General features: G+C 43.9%; 1 protein-coding gene across 2 annotated transcripts in view; it reads right to left on the reverse strand.

The window, feature by feature from the left end:
- The window catches only part of ERI3 (ERI1 exoribonuclease family member 3), a 130527-nt gene extending 110916 nt beyond the window's left edge, over positions 1–19611 (reverse strand). For both annotated transcript variants that reach the window (XM_066376102.1, XM_066376101.1), the window contains exons 1-3: positions 19260–19611; positions 16811–16886; positions 3669–3946 (exon numbers count right to left, since the gene is read on the reverse strand). In XM_066376102.1, the coding sequence (XP_066232199.1) occupies positions 3669–3946; positions 16811–16886; positions 19260–19394 (489 nt within the window). In that variant the 5' untranslated portion in view covers positions 19395–19611. The remainder of the gene's footprint in view (positions 1–3668; positions 3947–16810; positions 16887–19259) is intronic.
- Between the last annotated feature and the right edge of the window lie 2034 nt (positions 19612–21645).

The following is a 21645-nucleotide window of genomic DNA, read 5'->3' on the forward strand; positions in this document are numbered from 1 at the left end:
ATTGAGGGATTTCTGAAAACCAGAGACAGAGAGAATGAAGCCAATGCCAAGCCTCCAAATAGGCCCCTGCCCAAAATTCCTTTTTGCCTCCTACACAACTGAGGGGCAATGACACACTCCCATAAGAATCAGAAGTTGACTCTGCAGGGGCCTTAAGTATTGAAAGCTCCTGGGAGCCAGGCAGGAGGGGAGTTGAAATGGTTCTGATTCACAATCCCAAGCCTATTCCAGGACGCGTGCAGATCTGCCCACAAAGTCTGTCTGTCAAGTGGAGAGCCATCAAGGCATTCTGAGAACACGCTAGGGAAGGCTCATCTAACTGGCACACCATATTCTAGTTCTTTGACTGCCTTGTCTAGAAGTTCAATCACATTCCAAATCTCAATCTTTCCTGCTGCCATTTAAATTCATTTCTTTTTTGTCTTTATTAAAATGAAGGGCAAGTTATCATCATGCTCCTTGGAACAATTACTTCCTATATGATGAATTTATTTAGTCTGGATAAGAAATTAGTCACTACAACCATATTCAATTTCTTTTCTTCCCAAGTCTTATTTTTGTGCCTCTAATGATTTTTATTTCTCTTATCATAAGCTTTTCCAATTTTCCCACTGCCCTTGTTGACCAGAAGACCAAAAGAGCACAGAGGCTCTAATGAGAATCTGACCTATGATGCCCTCGGTGGAAGGATGCTGTCCTTTCTGGGACTGACAACTTCTCCTGCAAACTTTAGGGAAGACTTTTATTTTTTTAAGAGGAAGAAGGGCACTTTAAATTGCCTCTAACAATGAGTCTCAAGCCTCTCCTGAGCTGCTCATCCCTTTCCTGAGACTGGTTCAATGGGCAGTCCAGCAGAGCTGCCCGGCCCCAAACTCACGTTCCTACCTGTTGATCACAGCATTGTAGAGGCTTAATGAAGGGGAGCTGCATTACATTTATCACTCGCCCTAGATCCACGCAAATCCATCACTGTGTCACAGCAAGAAGTTAGATTGATCTGACAGGATTTGCTCTTCTTCACAAACCCATGTAAGTTATTACTCAGTACCCTATGCTCTTCTAGCTGTTTGTTGATTGATTATCTGACGATCAGGTCAAGTATCTTCTCTGGAATCACAGTAAACTAACGGGTCTATAATTTCCAAGATCATTCGTATTCCCCTTTTAAAGATAAGCAAGACAGCAAATGCTTCTTCCTGAGTTCTCTAAAGCAGCAGCTAATGCTTTGCTAATAATGAACCAGGGCAGCCAATTCCTTAAGTGCCCTTGGAATCACATCATCAGGGTTCATTGATTCTGCAGATAATCTTTAATCAGACCCAGATCCTGGTAAATAGCATGAAGCCCTACCTCAGTCTGGGTCTGAAAGGCCTTGGTGCCTAAGTCTGGGAAGGAAGTTCATGATACAAGTGACTTAAATCTGTATTACAATATGTCTTCAGCATTGCAATAAATAAATAAAAAGGACAAAAATTAAAAAGAACAATACTCTTAAAAATGACAAGCCAAACTGAGACATGAATCAGGCTTCACCTTCAGCAACATTAGTAGGACCCTCAGCAGAATAAGAAAACAGAGCTACATAATTATCTGAGCTTCTAATCTAACTGAAAGTTCAGAAACAAACACACGTAGGCATGTGTCCAGAGGCAGAAAGCAGGAAAGGCCATAAGAAAGGTGCCAAGCAATCATCAGGTTCAAAAGGACGAAAAATATGTATAATGGATGTGTTGGATTTCAGACTCTATACCAGTACGGGAAATAATATGGTATATTAGGAAAGGGATCGCTGATTCTGAGCCTAAGAGAAGCTACATAACCAAAATTCCCACCCACCACCCAGGCACTCCCACCAGACTCTCCAATAGTTCTGGGAGGCAGAGAAGAAGCCCCTACAGCATGGGCTGAGACAGTAAATGTGACTCAGGTAGCTTCCAAGCTGTACTCCCTTTTATATAAAATCCTTTCCCTTAGGATGGGCTCCTCAATCTGTTCCTGTCTTCCCAAGCCTCAGTAGGCCTGATTCCAATGCCCCAAAGGCAGACTACTATTTTAAGGAAGAATAGGAAAGAGAAGAGGAGAAAGGGGAAGGAAAAAGGGTTGTGGTATTTGCTTTATGAAAAACAACCTACTATTCTAAAGAAAGAACACCTTCCTGGAAAAATTAAATCAATCATGAGAAATGAACCCAGTTTATCTCTGAATGGACCTCACTTTTCCCTGTCTCCCAAGTGCCTAATGCCACAGCCCCCTTTTCCCTCCTCCTTACTATTCCCAGACCAAATGTCTATGCATCCCAGAATTACATACCTGATAACCCAGGCTCACAGGGAAGAGTTACAGTCCTAGAGCCAGGCATACCCAAGTTTCCCACGCTACAATGAACTGCCATATCAGCTCCCAATCATTCCTCCAAAGCAAACACCAAGCACTCTGAGATCACCCAGCATAGGAGCCTCTCTGTTGCTAAGCCAAGCTTCCTAGTAGCACTAATTTTAAAGGTCTCTGAATATAGTTGGTGAATAAGAAATAAAAACAAGTAAAAAATTGTTTTATTTCCAACAGACCAACAATGAATGGTACTTGTTCAGGTTACCTAAGGCATAACAAATCATCCCAAAATTTAGTGGCTTAAAACATCAATAATCACTTATTATCTTTCAGTTTCTGTAAACCAGGAATTCAGGAGTGGTACAGATGGCTAGTCTGGCTCAAGTTCTCTCCTGAGGTTGAAGTAAATGCCCACTGGGGCTGGAGTTATATAAAGGCCTGAATGGGGCTGGCAGATTCACTTCCAAGATAGCACCAAGAAACATGAATGGCAAGCTGGTACTGGCTTTTAGCTAAAAGCCTCAGTTCCCATACACATCTGCCTCTCCGCAGGGTTGCTTAAGTGTCCTCATAGCATGGTGGCTGGCTTCTTCCAGAACAAGTGATCTAAAAGAGCAAGTGGACTGCAATGCTTTTTATAACAGCCTCAGAATGTCTCTTCCACTACACTGTACTGACTATACAAGGCTAGCTCTGATTCAGTCTGGGAGGGGAGCTACCAAAGGTATGAATATAAAGAAGCAAGGACTGCTGGGGACCATCTTGGAGGCTGACTACCACAGTGTTCCTTAAAGAGCACGTAACAGTAGTGGGAGAAGGAAGGAGGGAGGGAAAGGAGAGAGGAAGGGTGGGACAAGTGGAAATATTTTGATTCCCAAAGGCTGAAGTCAGAAAGAAACAATGCACCTGGTTCTTTCCAGAAACTTAGGTCTACCTTACCCTAGCATGCCTGAACCAAGTCCTGCTTCCTAGGCAGGAACTCCAGCCCCAGTGGGCATTTACTTCAACCTCAGGAGAGAACTTGAGCCAGACTAGCCATCTGCACCACTCCTGAACTCCTGGTTTACAGAAACTGAAATATAATAAATGATTATTGATGTTTTAAGTCACTAAATTTTGGGATGATTTGTTATGCCTTAGGTAACCTGAACAAGTACCATTCATTGTTGGTTTGTTGGAAAAAAAACATTTTTTTACTTGTTTTTATTTCTTATTCACCAACTGGTAGCTAAAAGCCAGGAAGACATGAGAAAGTTCCTCTGGATCCCAGGATACAAGACTATCCTCCCGCCCTCCTTACCACCCCACCTTTTCTGAAGCAATGATGCAACAGTTACCTGAGGATGAATCTGTGGCTTGTCGCACGTGGCCTCAAAGTCCAGCACTAAAAAGTAGTGATATCTCTGGGGAGGGAAGGACACCATTGCCGCCATGGACGCGCCAAAGCCGTGGGCCGCCAGCTTTCTGGTGGATATGGAGCAGAACTCGGGAACACCACAGGGAGAAAATAAGTGGGAGCCCAGCACTTTTCTTGCTCTTGAAAGTAAATATGAAGAAAATCGAGCTGCTCCAGTCTGTAAAGGTGCTAGCATTGAATATCCAGAAGCATCTAAAACTTAGGGGAGGAAAATTAAAAAACAAAAACAAAAAAACAGAGAGCCTGGGTTACTCCCCTCCCACTGTGGCCCTGTTCCACTAGTCTCTGGGATAGTCACACTTGAACCACTCCCCAGTGTTTCTGGGACCCTTTTCTAAATCACACAGTATTCATTACTGAAGTTCAAGACCCTAATACTGGCCCCTGCAGCATTATGACAGCTTGGAGTCTCCCAGATCATTCTCAAAACAACATGTGACACTGGCCTTCATCTTTAAATGGAACTCTAAAATTTATTTCTAAATGAGAGGAGAGAAAAATTCTGTGCTCTCAGTTAACATTAATGCTAAGGTTTCCAAAGTAACATGAGGTGAGCCAGTTGCACAATCAGTCCTGGGAGCTAAGTAGACTCACAGGAAGCAGAAAACACCCAAGATTCTCTCCTCAGTTCCATTCCCAGCCATTTGCCCCTAACTTTCCTGTCTGTTTCTTGACATCTCCACATACCCTCCTCCCTTCTCCAATGTGAAAGCAAACAGAACCAATCACAGGGCAGCTTGCTCATGGTATTCTGCTGATTCCCCAGCCCCCACACCAGTAAGTGGCACCCTGGGAGAACGAATAAGGCCTGCAGAGCACAGCTGGCAACAGCCTTAGGCCTTCCTTCCCATTTGCTGCCTTTAGACTCACTCTCTGCTAGAGGCTTTGAATGACTGCTGGACTTTTTTAAATAGGGAAGAAAAAGAGAAAACCCAGATGTGGCAGTAATGGGGCATTGCTAAAAGTCCAGTAAAGTTCCTGAGTGAACATGTGCAAAAAAAAAAAAAAATCCAAATGACTTTTCAAGTTTTCCCTTTAAATTTGCAGAATGTCTGTTCCTTAGAGGGCTAACTAAATATAAAAATCAAAGCCTATGTTTTAAATAACTCAAGTTTCCTTTTAAAAAAAAAAAAAGGAACAAAGCAAAAATTTTGTGTTTTTCCCCTCTTTTATACCAAATACTCAAATTCCCTCAAAGTCAAACAAGAAATTTCACTGCCAATACAGAAATGGCCATAATCTGGAAGCCCATTCTTACAGAGCCAAAAGCTTGCCTTTGCAAGGCTGCAAACGAGCACTTACACCCTCATTGAGGGTGGAGGAGGAGAGTATTCGGTGAAGTCCAGAGCATACTCAAAGGCAATGAGGTCACTACTACCTGAGTGGTCAGGGGACAATACCAAGTTATCACTTCTCATCCTGGCTCTCCCCTGACTCACTGAAGGAGATACAATAACTTTCCTGCATACTTATTAGGATATATGCTAGTTTGCATTCTCAGTTTCCCTACCTCTAGTGAGATTCCATGTAGACTGAGTAGAGCTAAAACGGAAAAGTTCTCTAAGTTCTTCAAGGATCCTGCATAAGCACAGTGCTTGTTTTCACCATAGCTTCACAGCCTCTACAAAATACAGCCAAAACTCAGCCTGGGGTAGACAAAGGCTAGCTTGAGTCTCATTAGGGAATCTCTTAGAAAGGCAAATGGGCCAATATCCCTTTGAAAGTGGGAATTCAAAATAACTCTTCTACCACCCACTCCTGAACAGTACTGAAGCCTTATGAGATGGGAGACACCAGTCTGCTCAGATTATTCATTCTCGTTTGGATCTAAAGTCCTTCAGGGCTTTAGAACACTTCTCTCACTTATCAAAATCAGGCCATGCATAAGGACTTTTTGAAGTTTAGGTTAGTGTCCTCCAATGTGTAAATATAGTGTATAAAGTGTATATATAAATAGTTGACAAGACCCCAGATGCTACAGGCAATTAAGCATTATGATTAAGGAGGGCTTCCAGGTTCGTATCCTGGCTTTGCCAGTTATTTGTCATGACACCTTGTGCAAGCTCTGTTCTTCAATTCCTCACCTGCAAAATGACAATAATAACAGCTCCTACTCCTTAGGTGAGAATGAAACGAGAGGGTACACATAAAGCACTAAGAGAAGTATCTAGTATATATGGGCTCAATATTCACTTACTATTGGGAGAATCCAAAATGGCCACAGAGTAAGTGAAAGCTACACAGCTACACACCTCCTCCCAGCACCAAACTGTATTTACAACTAAATTATAGAACAATATTAGCTTACTATTATTACTACTACTATTCTATTAGGCTATGCCCACTTGGTCAAACCTAGATCCCCATTTTTGGGGCCTGTAAATCCACTTAATGCATAAGGCAACCTCAGAGAGTAACATTAATGTCTCCTACATCTTAGAATGCACTAGACCTTTCATACAGCATACTATATATGCCGCATCCCTTTCCATGAACAAGATGTTGATAGCCAAAGGTCTTCCTGCCTGCAGGTCTTGCTTTTCCTACCTGCTCTCACCGACATCAAATAGCTTCTCTTGTAGAAGTCTTGACAGCAGACATTAGGAGACCAGGCTTCCACATGCCAATAGTCACTAGCTTCTATACTTCCCTTACTTCTAAAAGCCAAGTTCAACTCAAGAAATGAAACAGAGAGCTCCTCTCTCTCTTCCCTTCCTGAAAAATTCAATCTAATGGCTTTAGAGCCATTAGTTGTGGCAGAGGAAGGTGTCAACAATAGCTGAGTAGGGGGAGCAGATGGGTCTGGAAGTTAGTGTGAGAGCCCAAGTAGGTGAGGAGGGCATCCATCAGATGCAGAAAGGTGATGTAGCACGCCAGTCCATGTGAGGTATAGAGGGCATCCATAGGGAAGTGGTGGAGGGGTCTGATGTGGGGAGTCATGGGCAGGGTTAAAAAGGCACCCAAGAGGGGGAAACAGAAGTGGCAACAATGGGAGATTACTTACATACAGACCAGAGGAATTAATTAAAGAAGGGCATATATTAAGGGTAATGGAAACCAGGTTTTTTACAATTAGAGGATAGAATTAAAACATGGAAAAAGGAAAAAATTTGTGGTGTCGAATTAGAATTGAAGGTAAAAGAGTAAACTCAGTTTCTGATAAATAATATATAAAAATGAAGCTAGAAGCACATGTGAATATTAACATACACACACATACACAGATATATAAACACATGTATATATATATTTTCTAGCTTTGTCTGCTGAAGGGCCAGGGAGCAGCAACACTCCAATAGCAATGAGCACACATAGTACTCAGTTGCCTTCTAAATAACATTCTCCAGAGCTCTTTGGAGAAATGACTGATTCCAGGGCTATGGCAGGGAAAGGACAAAATGAACCTGCAACATCTTGTGCCAGAGAGAAAGGAAATTCTCAATGATAGGAACATATCAAAAGGATGCAGAAGTTAGCTTGAAGGGGATACCACAGGCAAGTAAATAATGATATTAATAGATTATAATGTGCTGAACAAAAAGGAAATCCATGAGTCCATAAAGATATTAGTTAGTTAATTAATTAATTAAAGTTTGATAAGGGATATTCACATAGTTTAAAAGTATCTTCCCAAAGAATTTTTTTTATTACAGGGAGTAAGTTTACAATGGAGAAGCCTGGCAGATATCACCTTTATCCACTGAACAAAATTAACATCATTAATAATGGGATAAGTCAAAATCCTGCAGCACATGATAGGACGCAATGAGAACAAAGCATCATTTCTGTGATATTCCTGTCAAAGATGCATACCTAAATATAATAATTTCAGACAAACCCTAATTGAGGAAGAGCCTTATAATCTTCAAAAGTGTCGAGGTATAGTTACTTAGGTAAATCTAAAGGAGATTAAAGAGACTTGATAATTAAATACAATACACAATTCTGAACTGGATCGTTTTGCTACAAAGGACATTACGGGGACAACTGGAAAAACTTGCATGGGGTTTGAGGGTTAGATGGAGGTAACAGTATCAATGTTAATGTCCTAGTTTTAATGGTCACATTTTGGTTAGGTAGGAAAATATCCTTGCATGTAGGAACACATGCAAAGTATTCAGGGTGATAGGGTATAAGGTCGGTAGTATAACTCTCAAATGGTTCAAAAAATTGTTTTGTACTGAACTTTCAATTTTTATGTAAATTTGGCCTATTTCAAACTTTTTAAAAATTATCTTTTCATACATATGCAATTTGGTTTAAAAAAGAAAAATGAAACCAAGAACAGGCAGTATGTGAAGGAGCAATCTCCTCACTGTCCACAGAGGACAGGACGCATGCTCTCCTCTGGCAGGGAGGATGCCAAGTCTCTATAAGAGTCCTCAGTTGGTGGCCCTAGCTGGTTGGCTCAGTGGTAGAGCGTAGGCCTGCCATGTGGACGTCCCAGGTTCAATTCCCAGTCAGGGCACACAGCAGAAGCGACCATCTATCTGCTTCTCCACCCCTACCACCCCACCTCTTTCTCTCTCTCTCTTCCACTCCCGCAGCCATAGCTCGAGTGCATTGACTCTGGGCACTGAGGATGGCTCCGTGGAGCTTCTGCCTCAATCACTAAAAGTAGCTCAGTTGCGAGCATGGCTCCAGATAGCCAGAGCATTGGCCCCAGAGGGGGGTTGCCGGGTGGATCCTGGTTGGGGCGCATGCGGGAGTCTACTTCCTTCTTCTCACCTAGAAGAAGAAGAAGAAGAAAAAAGAAGATTCCTCGATTGGTACCCCCTTAATGGGCACTCCTGCCACCATTAGAGTCTTCTCAGGAAATACACCTGCCCTCAGGGCAGTGTGCCCTTGTTCCCTCTGGCTTCTTATAGATTTCTCTTTTCTACTGATGCCTTTATACTTTAGTCAGTTTGTAACATATAAGTCTAGAATTTATCAACCAGGACTTTGGATATCTAGTTGAGGGGCAGGACACAAAAGGAACAGTTTATGATTCTGTGTATTTCTGCACACCATCTTTCACCAGAGACCAAGATTTATACACATTTATTCTCAGATACCCCTTTCTTTCTACTAGTAAATTAATGGTAGTATGTAGCCTATGGCAAGGAGGAAAATGAATGATTCTCTCTCTCCTCAAAATGAAGGGACCAGCCCCCCGGGGCAGGGGAGGGGTAAATAGGGACTGCCATGGGGCCAGCCTGATTTGGAGAAACAGCCCTGCGCCACAGCCCCTGGAGGACGGTTTCTGTGCAGAGTATTTACACAACAGACACCAATGGCTCCTCTGCAGCCATTACTGTCCGTCAGGTAAATAACGCATGTGCCAAAACACACATTTAATGAGGGAAATAATATGCCTTTATAAAAAGCCTCAATCTGTATTTACCTGAGAGACCAGAGAAGCACCAAATCACCAGATTAGGGGAACCACAGAGGAGTCATTCTGGTGTCTTGGGTAAATAGACATTTTATAGCCTTCCATTACTGGAGGGGGGGGGGGAGGGCCAAGGGAGGGGGCACCATCCTTTAATATCCACATATACAGGCCAGGGGAACATGGGGGATAGGAAAGAAGAAAAACCCATCATGAAATATGGGTCTACTCCCACCCCATTTCCCCAACCTATACTTGGAATCTGGGGGGTGTGGGAGGTAGGGGAAAGATACGGGCTTGTATATCCCTGGATTTAATCCATTCCATTAAAAGCCAGACAGGGAGGCAGGGGATTCCCGAAAAAATCCAAGGCACCAGAGGCAAATTCTGAGTCCAGCTGACTGGAAGCACCTGGATCAGCCACAGCTTCCCCAGGGCCCAGTCCTGGTGCATGTCTCTGTCCCAATCTGACCTGTATTACAACTGCTCAGACACCTGAGTCACAGAGGCATCAACAGAGAATATAGCAATACCTGTCTGGAACTCATTCGGTCACAGGCTCTATCTTAGGCAGCTAAAAATAGCCTGGCAAAAATATAAATAAACTGCATGCCTTCAAATGTCATAATCTTCAATCTAATGAAAGCATCTAATGCCAGAGCACCTTCTATGAAAATCAGATTGTCAAAGGTGAAAGAAAACCTAGAGGTGACACTGTCTAGCCAGCCAGTGAAAATTAGCCCCAAAAAGAGAAACAGATTGCACAAGGTTCACACAGCAAGTATGAGTAAGAATAGAATCCAGGGCTCCCAACTTCCAGTTCAGGGCCTTGGGCCACTACCCCAACAGAAGGCCTCATCACCTGTCCCCCAAGCTTCTATGCAGTCTCACAGTGGAGAGCTAGATCTAGTATGCTGAAAGGTAAAGGTTGAGACAACAAAGCTTGACATGCCCTGGAACCTCTACACAATTTCCTGATGGTCCCAAAGTAGAATGGAAGAAGGAACTCTAAAGCTGGATCCTCGACTCAACAAAACATTCTCCTCTCTATAACCCGTCACTCCCTTGACCTGAAGCTACAGCTGCTTCTTCTGCTCCAATGTGGTGCTAGAGAAAGCTCACCCAACATCAGAAACAGCTGCTAATTCCAAACTATCAGCAGAGCTAAAGTCACTAAAGACCTTGAGGAACACCAATTTCTGGTGGCCACATCACAGGCCACTGGAGATTCACTCTACCCGTCTGTCTGAGCAGGTCAAGGCAGCACATAAAAAGAAGTGACTGATTTGCCTGCTGTTTTTTAACCCATCAGCCATACCCAGTTGCTTGGGCAAACTCCGTAGAAGGCCAGAGTTGGGAAACGTCTCTTCACAAAGTCCTGTAAGTCAGCTGTGACCCCATCGCTTACAAGAGGCAAATGCTTATTTCCTAGCACACCATGAGTAGGACAGAAATGGATGAAGGCCAGGGTATGGGACGCTCACCCAGTTAAGCACCTTGCACACTTGTAGACAGCATCTGACCCCAGAACCTTTTATACCCCTGCAAGACGGAGAACTGATATAGAAACAAGGAGTCACATAGCTAGTTATCAAAATGCTGGTATTAGCCAAGCTTAGGTTCAAATGCTGACTCTACCATATATTCTTTGTAATAATAGCTATAATAACACTTATCTCTTAGGGGTTCAATTTAGTCACACGATGCACATCGCTTTGCACAATAGTATGTGCTCAGTAAAAGGGAGCTATTGTTAACACATGATAAAGCAAAAAAGAAAACATTTCCTGAAAATCTATAAACCAGGCACACTATTAGGAATTTACATATTTCATCTCATTTAATCCCCTCAACTAGCAAGCAAAATGGGTAACAGTATTATTACTTTACATATGAGAAAACTAAGGCTCCGAGGCACTCAACTCTTTGGGGTTCTGTTCTCCTCTCCCATGGATGAGGACCCACATTTCCCCACTGGGCTAATTCCCCAATCAGCCATAAAGCTAATAATGCATATTAGCTTCAGTTTTTCTTCTGAGGTGTGACTTTAACTAAAAGTAACTCAACCACAAGCAATAATTTAGTTGGTCCAATTCATCCAAATGTGTTTGCATAACAACTTTATATATATATTTTTTAGCAAGAAAAATAAACTGCAGCCCTGAGTAGAAAAAGAAGGAACAGGAAGCGGTAGTCTGAATTAAAACAACTACAGCGCAAAGGAACTCAAAGCTTTTTCTCAAACACAATTCTGGAGGAGCAACTGCTCCCAACTCACAGGGCAGAGAAACTGGCAGGAGGCAGGTAACAACCAGCTCTTGCTCAACTCCCCAAATGTGTTGTTTCCTTTTACAAATCTGTGCCTTGGCAAATGCTCCTTCCTCTCTTTTAAACTGTACTTCCATTTTCACCAGGCAAATTACTGCTCCTTCTTCAAAATCCAGTTCAAATCTCCCCCTTTGCAGTTTTCTCTGACACTCTATCATAAAGTTAATTGCTTAAGTGTGATCCAGTAGCACAGTTTATCCCTATTTCATAACTTTTATCTCACTATATTGTAAAGTTTTAGTTATCTGTTTCTCTTCCCACCAGTCATTTTCAGGGAGAAGGTGAGGATGGAAGATAGCAAGTAAGCTTATACGTGTGTGTGTATTTATTTATTTATTTTTGGTGACAGTCAGAGGGACAGACAGGAAGGGAGAGAGATGAGAAGCATCAATTCTTCGTTGAGGCACCTTAGTTGTTCATTGATTGCTTTTTCATATGTGCCTTGATGGGGGGGGGGGGCTACAGCAGACCGAGTGACCCCTTGCTCGAGCCAACGACCTTGGGTCCAAGCTGGTGAGCCTTGCTCAAACGAGATGAGCCCACACTCAAGCTGGCAACACCGCGGGGTCTCGAACCTGGGTCTTCTGCATCCCAGTCCAACGCTCTATCCACTGCGCCACCACCTGGTCAGGCATATGTGTACTTAAAAATCATATCTGATATAATTTCTTTGACTTGTTTCTGGTCAGACCCTTTAATGCAGTGGTCCCCAACCCCCAGGCCGCGGACCAGTACCGGTCCATGGGCCATTTGGTACCGGTCCGCAGAGAAAGAATAAATAGCTTACATTATTTCTGTTTTATTTATATTTAAGTCTGAACGATGTTTTATTTTAAAAAAAAAATTTTTTATTTATTCATTTTAGAAAGGAGAGAGAGAGAGGGAGAGAGAGGAGAGAGAGAGAGACAGAGAGAGGAGCAGGAAGCATCAACTCCCATATGTGCCTTGACCAGGCAAGCCCAGGGTTTCAAACCGGCAACCTCAGCATTTCCAGGTCGACGCTTTATCCACTGCTCCACCACAGGTCTGACCAGATTCCCTCTGTTACATCCGTCTAAGGCAGGGTCCCCAAACTTTTTACACAGGGTGCCAGTTTACTGTCCCTCAGACCGTTGGAGGGCCGGACTATAAAAAAAAACTAGGAACAAATCCCTATGCACACTGCACATATCTTATTTTAAAGTAAAAAAAACAAAACGAGAACAAATACAATATTTAAAATAAAAAACAAGTAAATTTAAATCAAGAAACTGACCAGTATTTCAATGGGAACTATGGGCCTGCTTTTGGCTAATGAGATGGTCAATGTGCTCCTTTCATTGACCACCAATGAAAGAGGTGCCCCTTCCGGAAGTGCAGTGGGGGCCGCATGTGGCCCGCGGGCCGTAGTTTGGGGACCCCTGGTCTAAGGCTCACTCTTGAGGCTTGTCTCGGTCACATGATACATTTATCCGTCCCCCCTAAAGGCCGATCAGTGAAAATATTTTCTGACATTAAACCGTTCCGTGGCCCCAAAAAAGTTGGGACCATTGCTTTAATGCTTTTTAAAATTTCAAGTAACATTAAAGAAAAGCATAAGATTAGGTTTTTTTCTTCTAAAAAGTGCATGAGTTTAAAAGGTCTGAGAAACACTGAGCTAAACATAGATCCTTAAGGGCAAGGACCACATTTTATTCATTTTTTTATTCCCAGCACAGAGCCAGGCACAAGTAACTGAGTTGACATTTGCTGAATAAATGTATATACCCAAAGTCATGATGCCAACTGCTCTGGAATCAGAACATGTTAGAGCAGAGCAGGGCCTAAGCACCATGCAAAGCTTCTTTTCTTTTTCTGTCTCTCTCTCTCTCCTTCCTAGTAAACCACCTCATTCTGTCCTCCCAGTTAGAGGGAGGGGGAGAGAGAGAGAGAGAGAGAGAGAGAGAGCACGCAACATTGCCTTGGTGCTGGAATACTATTAAAAGGATTAATTTAGGGACCAGTGTTTGGACTGTCACATCCAATCACTACCCACAGATCTACAGCTTCCCAAATCAAGCTCATGCAAAGAGGAATCAATTGCAAGGACACAGAGGGTCTGAACAGGCATACTAATGGCCTCCTAGGGTGCCAGCGGCCAGCTCTGACACTCCCATAAATTATCCGTCTTTTGATTTTACCTGTAGCTGTGGGGCACAAGGCACAATTCTGAACATATCAAAGCAATCTCTTATAACCCAAGGCTCCCCCAAGAATGTCCCCAAAGGAGGATGGGCTAAAAAAAAAAACAATGACCCAAAGGGAATCTGCTTCCCAACAGACCTGTTCCTAGCAGCCATCAATTAAAACCCAACAGGACCAAGTGGATAAAGTGGGACCCAAAAAAGCCTTAGCAGATCTGAACAAGGCATGCATCAGAATGCATTTCTGCAGTGACTACACATCTCTCACTCAAAGGAAGAGAGATCACAGCAATAAACTAACACAACTTCACCTGGAAGCAAATCTGCATTAACTCTCACAATACCTTACATCTTGACCTCAGGCAACACACTTAACCTTACTGGGCCTCAGTTTCCTCAATGGGTAATAGGGATAATAATGCTGACCACTTGACCCACTTCCCAGTGTGGTGGTGAAAAGTGATAAACTGTGAGAAGCACTTTACAAAGATATAGGGCCACAAGGCGGCACCACTAATCAATGACCCCGACAGACTGGGAGAAATGACTGGTCACACTTTGGTGAATTTCTTTTGGATAGCTGCTCTCTCAGTTCGCTTCATTGATGGTATTGGGGCTAACGTCCACCCTAAAGAGAGTTCTGGGATTCTAAATGGGACTCCTGCTGTCTGAAAATTTTACATTATGAAGAACGGTGCCTTGCATTAGTTGTAACTTCCCCCTGTCTGAGGACTGCCTCCACCAGGGTCTATGCTTCTATCATAGAAGCCAAAACATACTTAGCCAAAAGCCAACTCACCCAACTGCTGGCTGATTTTTTAAAAAAATTATTAATTGGGTAAAATACTATCAGTAACAAAAGTTAGACACTGTGCTAAGAACTTGACATACCAGGTATATTATATCATTAAATCCTTTAACCAACCCTACCTAATAAGTCCCATTATCTCCATTTTACAGGTAGGAAAGCTAAACTCAGAGGTAAGTCACTTAGCCAAAATCACGTAACAATGTCATCAAAAACCTAAAGGCTTCCCCCTTCAGCAACGCAAGTACACTTGGGGCTTGTAGGAGGAAGACAGTTCATCAGACACTCAACTTTATTTGGCCCCTGTGCCTGACTGGGAGACATTCCCAAAATCAGAAAAAAGGTCATGAGTTTGCCACAAGCAAGGAGAGACTGAGTAGGACATATAATGAGGATAATTCCTGGAAAGCTTAGGAAAATACATCCTCCTCTGTGAGTATAGTTCAAGAAGTCCAAAGCAACTGACATTAAGCTATGAGCCCTAGGACCAAGATCCCTGCTATGGCTCCATTTATTTCCTACTTCTTTAAACAGGAAAGAGCTCTCACAGTCTTTTCAATAAATCGACACCAATCTTCCCTTCCTACACCTTTCCTAGTCTGTGAACTAGGAACTGGTTATCTTCAACAAATTCTTTGGTTGACATCTTTTAAGCTCCAGGAGAATTAGTATATAGAACAATAATATACAGATATACAAAGATTCAGTTACACTCAATCTTTTTTTTTTTTTTTTAAATACTCTTTATTTATTTTTATTTTATTTATTCATTTTAGAGAGGAGAGATAGAGGGAGAGAGAGAGACAGAGGGGAGGAGCTGGAAGCATCAACTCCCATATGTGCCTTGACCAGGCAAGCCCAGGGTTTTGAACCGGCGACCTCAGCATTTCCAGGTCGACGCTTTATCCACTGCGCCACCACAGGTCAGGCAACACACTCAATCTTTAAGTGTCAAAATACTGCCTCAAAGAGGGAAATACCAAATGCTCCCCATGTACTGCCACAGCCTCCTTACTGGTATTTCTTATCCAGTACTGTCTCCTTCAATTCATTCTTAACACTGAAATAAGAGCAAAGTTTCTAAAACACAAATCTATTATCAGTCCTCTGCTTAAAACCTTTGCATAGATTCTTACTGCTCTTCTGAGAGTCTGATCCAGGGACTGGCAAACTATGGTCCATAGGCCAAATCCAGCTACCACTTAGAGTTTACTGGAAAACAGCCATGCTCATTCATTTTCGTACCATGGCTGCCTTCATGCTGCACCAGCTGAGTTGAGTAGAGTTGAATAGTAGTGATAGAAATACACAAAGCCTAAATATACTGCTCACAAAAATTAGGAGATATTTCAAAGTGAATATGAAGCAATAAAATATCCCCTATTTTTTATGAGCAGTGTATTTACTGGCCCTTTACAGAAAATGTTTACTGACCTGGTCTAATTATTTTTTCCACCCACACCTACTCCTAAGAACCTATAAGGTCCTGGCCTCTGTTTACCTTTCCTGTTTCATTTCTCACCGTATTTTCCTACCCCCTGCGCACAGAGTACTCTTTCAATCACACTAAACTTCTGTTTCTCAAATTCAATAAAGCTCTGACCCTCACACTTGGTCCCCCATGTTTTTATCTAATTCCCAATGAGGAGGTTACTTCCTCTGAGAAGCCTTCCCTTAGCCAACTGGACTGGGTGAGGGACTTAGTTCTGAGTACTGGACTGGGGAGTTCTGAGTACTCCCAAAGCACCTACATTTACATTATAGCACTGTCAGAGTGTATTATCATTGTTTCTTTACTCTCTGTCTCTTTCATGAATTTGTAAGCTTTTTGGTGTCAGGGATAGTAGCTACCTTATTTACCACCACAATCCCAGAACCTAGCAAAGTGTCTGGCCCTAAAGAAACAGCTTCTGAGATTCTCGATGTCAATCATCAGGGTCCATCTTTTTAGCCAGTCCTGATCCTTGTAAAATGGAGATAGGCTGGGATTAACCATATACCCAAAGATGACTCATAATCCAAATTAAACCATGATCCCAAAGCCCTTGGTCAAATGTATTATCAAAAGCCATAGGAATGTGTTCTTCCTGTCTAAAGATGTCTATTTCTCAGAATAAAGAATTATTCCAGCTCTACTAAACCTTTTTGAAGTAGGTGTTTATACAATGCCCACAAAGAAATCACTACAGAACTTGAGAATCTGGATACCCCACCTCCAACTCTCATACTTTATAGACTTTGGGTTTCAGTGGTATTTGAGCATATGGTATCCCATCAGAAAAATCTACAGAAAAATACAATTTGTATCAGCCCCAACCCCACACCCTCCAAGCCCAAATACTCGCAAGGAAGAAGTCAAGCCAACCTTGACCATGCAGCAGGATTCTCACCTCTCCTTACTTCAAAGATGCCAAGGCTGGTAGCTGGGGATGCTGAAGGTTCTGTGAGAGCTGGAAAGCCCCAATGCTGTGGATAAATACACATCTCTGCAACAAATCTATTTCAATACAAAGGATCAAATCCCGAGGGGCTACGGTTTGAAACAACTTAAGGACCAACAGTATACTTCAAACTCCTAAACTCAAACCACTTTGGGACAATAGCCATCTATGTGGAAGGACAGTCCCTGTGTAGGTTTCAGAAACTACTACTACTATAAATTTCTGGAATGGTGAATTCATGTTCTCTAGTGGTATACTTTTCCTCCTAAGGAGGCTTATCTCTCAGAAACTCTAAACATTTACAGTATCTAAGCCTGGACTGAGAAAGAGGGCCATGAAGTGGTGGCTCTCTGGATAATTCCTGAATCCTAGTCTTGTCAAGGAGAGGACACTAGTAAGGATGATGGCATTCAAAATTTAGGAATTGGCCCTGGCCGGTTGGCTCAGTGGTAGAGCGTCGGCCTGGCGTACAAGGGGTCCTGGGTTCAATTCCCAGCCAGGGCACACAGGAGAAGCGCCCATCTGCTTCTTCACCCCTCCCCCTCTCCTTCCTCTCTGTCTCTCTCTTCCCCTCCGGCAGCGAGGCTCCATTGGAGCAAAGTTGGCCCGGGCGCTGGGGATGGCTCCTTGGCCTCTGCCCCAGGTGCTAGAGTGGCTCTGGTTGCAACAGAGCAACGCCCCAGAGGGGCAGAGCATCGCCCCCTGGTGGGCGTGCCGGGTGGATCCCGGTCGGGCGCATGCAGGAGTCTGTCTGTCTCTCCCCGTTCCCAGCTTCGGAAAAATACAAAAAAAAAAAAAAAAAAAAAAATTTAGGAATTGAGGCTGAGATTGGAGGAGGGGTTGGTTGCCACAGATCACAAAGCCATATTGCAAATGGCCACATAAAACAGGAAACACTTGCAGAATACTTCCAGGTCTACCTCAAGTTCTTAGGAAGTCGAGGTAACCAAATCCCAAGTCAAATAACCACTGGACACCTGTCATATTTATACCTAATTCAGATCGTTCAAAGGTCTTAAAAGTTGTAGAGGTGCCCTTATGCACCAGCAGTGCCCTTTGCACAAAGAAACGTCTAAGTTTGGAACCGATCTATTCCTGTCTACCACTCTAGACATATTTAAGAGTTTATTCTACTCAGATCCCCACCACAAACAAAATACTTTTCAAGATGAAAGGAAATAAAAGCATTTTTATTTGGAATTTTAAGTTGGAAGGAGAGCTCTTAGCAAAGCTCTATGACCTAGCTAGCCGATTATTTACAGGATCTTTGGGGAGGAATTGTTAATGAGCTTTTAATTTGGAGTGCTTAAGTTGCCAAAGTGCTCTGAGCTCCAGTGAAGCACCACAGAATCCATAAAGGAAACCTTATCAATCACTTGTCTGCAGGTCCCTTCCCCCACCCCTCACCTCTCTGAGGAAACGCAGCCAAGTGGGTTTCTAACCAAGATCACAGACACACACATTAGTGGAGTCACACTCCAAGTCCCCGTTTATAAATTGGCTTTTAAATGGTAGGGGATTCAGGTATAATATACTTAAGCTCCAGGCACGAACCACTAAAACAAGGCATGCTATGTATGATAAAGTCAGAATAAAGCAGAATTTGATGAAGCCACTTTCTAGTAGAAACTCTACAATCAAAAATCATTCAGCCAATCACAACCTACTATAGTTCAGTCTTTAGCCAGTGGGATTCGTGGTTTTTTGCCTTTCGGCTGGAAAAGGATAAAATGTCTGACAGGAGCTAATGCCATAGAAGTAGCCAGACACCTATTGCAGAGGCAATGATAGGCATCACCAGTTTGCAAAATCCAGCCCTAAGGACAGAATCCAACCCCACCCCACCCCCAGCTAAGGGCCACATTCCGCATCTTCCTAGTCTAGAAGGAACAGTTATATTTTGCAAGAACTCGAAGTCAAGCCCCAATGCTAGCTAATTTTAAGAAAGCACCTGTTGCTGTAACATTTGCAGGAAAAACAAACAGAAAGCTAGCCCTGTTAGGCCCCTTCTCACTCCTTCCACCGTCACTACTACCTGTTACAGATATTCAAAGAGGCAAACTGCTAACCCTGTGTGTACCTGTGGCTGTTAGGGAGGGAAACGGGGGATGTTCTATCTACTCTCTCCTTCCTGGGTTTCTATTCTCTCTGGTCAAACCTTTCTTCCTCCTCCCTGGTAATCCCATGTAAGAAGTCAGCACCCTTAGTCACCTCATGCAGCCTGCCTTGCAGAGAGCGCCCTACCCCGCTCCCTCTCCGCCTGAGCATTACTCGGTAGAGCATGCATCCAGAGTGAGCGCATGGGCCAACACCCAAGCCGCACAATTTGCGCGCTGCGACCCTCACCCCGCATGCATCAACCCGGGCCCAATCTGGGGGGCCTCTCCACATCACCCACCCCGGGGTGTTGCCCCCAACTCGGGCCCATCCAAGTCCAGGGGAGAGCAATGGGAGGGGCAGGCGGCCAAGAGACCAGCCCTCCTTCCCAGGGCCGCCCCCGTCCCCCGTCCGCTGCGGGAGAGGCTGTCGCCATGGCAACGCCCCCTCCTTGGGGCCAGCGCGGCAGGCTCCCTCCAGGTGCAGGCCCCGACGTCTCCCTCGGCCTCAGCAGGCGCTCGGGGCAGTTTACAGCAGCAGGCGCTGCCCGCGCCGACTGCGGCGTCGGCCGGGCTAAAGCAAGGCCCGCTCCGCCCGCTCTCCACCGCCCGTTCCCAGCCGCCTCAATAGCGGTAGCCAGCACCACGAGTCCACAACACACCGACTCACCTCCGCGCACTCTGACCCCGGCCGACGCGGCGGACGGGCGGGCGCAGTAGCCAACCGCTGAGCCCGCCACCGGCTCCTTCGACCAATGGGGTGCATATAGGCGGGGCTTATTTTCTCCAAAAGTTCGCTCTCCCGCCGACATGCGCGCTACGATATGTCAAGATGGTGATTCCCCGCGGCTGGCCTTATGGGATTTGTAGTTCTGAGGTTGCACGTACTCAGAAAAGAGTGGGGGGGGGGGCTCACTTCCGACTGTGAAAGAAATTTATTTTAAAGAAACGAAAACTTTCCAGGCCTAGAGCAACCCAGGTCCACTTCCGTTTTCCCACTTTACAATATACTCATAAGGTGAGTATAGGTTCATAAGGTGACATTGTATTTAGATGACACCTCATGATTTGTTCATTCAACAAGTCCTTATCATCCACTCTCTCTGGTGGGCCGTGGGGGAAATCTGAGAGGAGGAGTGTTTCAGGCTAAGAAGAAAATGCTGAGATATTTTTCTAAGATTACTCAAAAGCCTCCCTAAGGAAAAGGGAAATGGCTTGTTCAGGTCGGTTCCAGAGGGAACGTAAGGGTTAAAAGAGTGCTAGCCCCAAATAGCACAGATAGCCTCTTCTAGTCTCTTCCAAAGCTGGAGAATGCTCTGGCTAAAGCCAGAGGTGGGTTTCTTCATCCAGGTTATGGCTCTCTGGGAAGTCGTGGGTACCAGGTTCTGCGCTGGGAAACCCCAGTCTCCCTCAAGCCAGTGAAGGCTTTGACAGCCTCCCAAACAGTTCGGAGACATCACTTGGGCCTAGCTTCAGTCAGCAGGCCCTCTCTATCTACTGTGTACATATTTTCACTTAAGAGAAATGATATCATTTCTGGACCCTGCCACCTCTGTGAGATTTGACTGTAACATATGGCTCCCACTTGAGGTGGGAGTACCTTCCTTAATCCCACATTATGGGTTAGGGAATTCTACACTGTACCTATAGAATTTATCACATTGTTTTATAATTGTTTTTTTGTCTCTCTTCCAGGGCTATAAACTCCTTTAAGTTATTATTTCCATATTTTTTCATGCTGTATCAGTAATACCCAGCATAGTGCCAGGCAAAAGCAGGCACTCAATAAATGTTTGTGGACAAATGAAGTGAGTCAGCATCAGTGAGGATAAATGTTACCTGAACCAAGGTTAGTAAAGCAGAGGCACATCTACCTGTATCCCCTGATTCTTGGAGCTGAATCCATTCATGTCATCTAAATATTAGTACCAGTTGGTCAGTCAGTCAACATATATTTATAGTTCCTCTGCTAAGTGTTAGGCACTGTTTCTGTTGCTGAGGATTCATTGGTGAATAAGACACACAAAACCTGTATCTTCAAGGAGCTTTTATATTGGGGAGGGGAAGAGTAAGGAAGAACAGACAATAAACAAGCAAATAGATAAATAAAATCAAGTAAATGAAAGGCCCTGAGATGGCCCCTCCTGTCTCTGGCTTTTTATAACCCGAGTCTGGCCTAAGAATAGGGCACAGCCAACCTTCTTGGCTGTCGGAATGAAGTAAAACTAACTCTCTGGGTTGGAGGCTTTCTTTAAAGCCCAGCCCCAGTATTCTCCATGGAAATTTCCATTGTCTCCTTGATTTCCCTCAAATGTGCTTTTTTCTCCTTGGTGCTCAGAGCAGTGGTCCCCAACCCCCGGGCCGCGGACCGGTACCGGTCCATGGGCCATTTGGTACCAGTCTGCAGAGAAAGAATAAATAACTTACATTATTTATGTTTTATTTATATTTAAGTCTGAACGATGTTTTATTTTTAAAAAATGACCAGATTCCCTCTGTTACATCCATCTAAGACTCACTCTTGATGCTTGTCTTGGTCATGTGATACATTTATCCATCCCACCCTAAAGGCTGGTCCGTGAAAATATTTTCTGACATTAAACCGGTCTGCGGGGCCCTGGCCGGTTGGCTCAGCGGTAGAGTGTCGGCCTGGCGTGCAGGGGACCCGGGTTCGATTCCCGGCCAGGG

Source organism: Saccopteryx leptura, chromosome 3, assembly GCF_036850995.1.
Source record: "Saccopteryx leptura isolate mSacLep1 chromosome 3, mSacLep1_pri_phased_curated, whole genome shotgun sequence".
Lineage (NCBI taxonomy): Eukaryota > Metazoa > Chordata > Mammalia > Chiroptera > Emballonuridae > Saccopteryx > Saccopteryx leptura.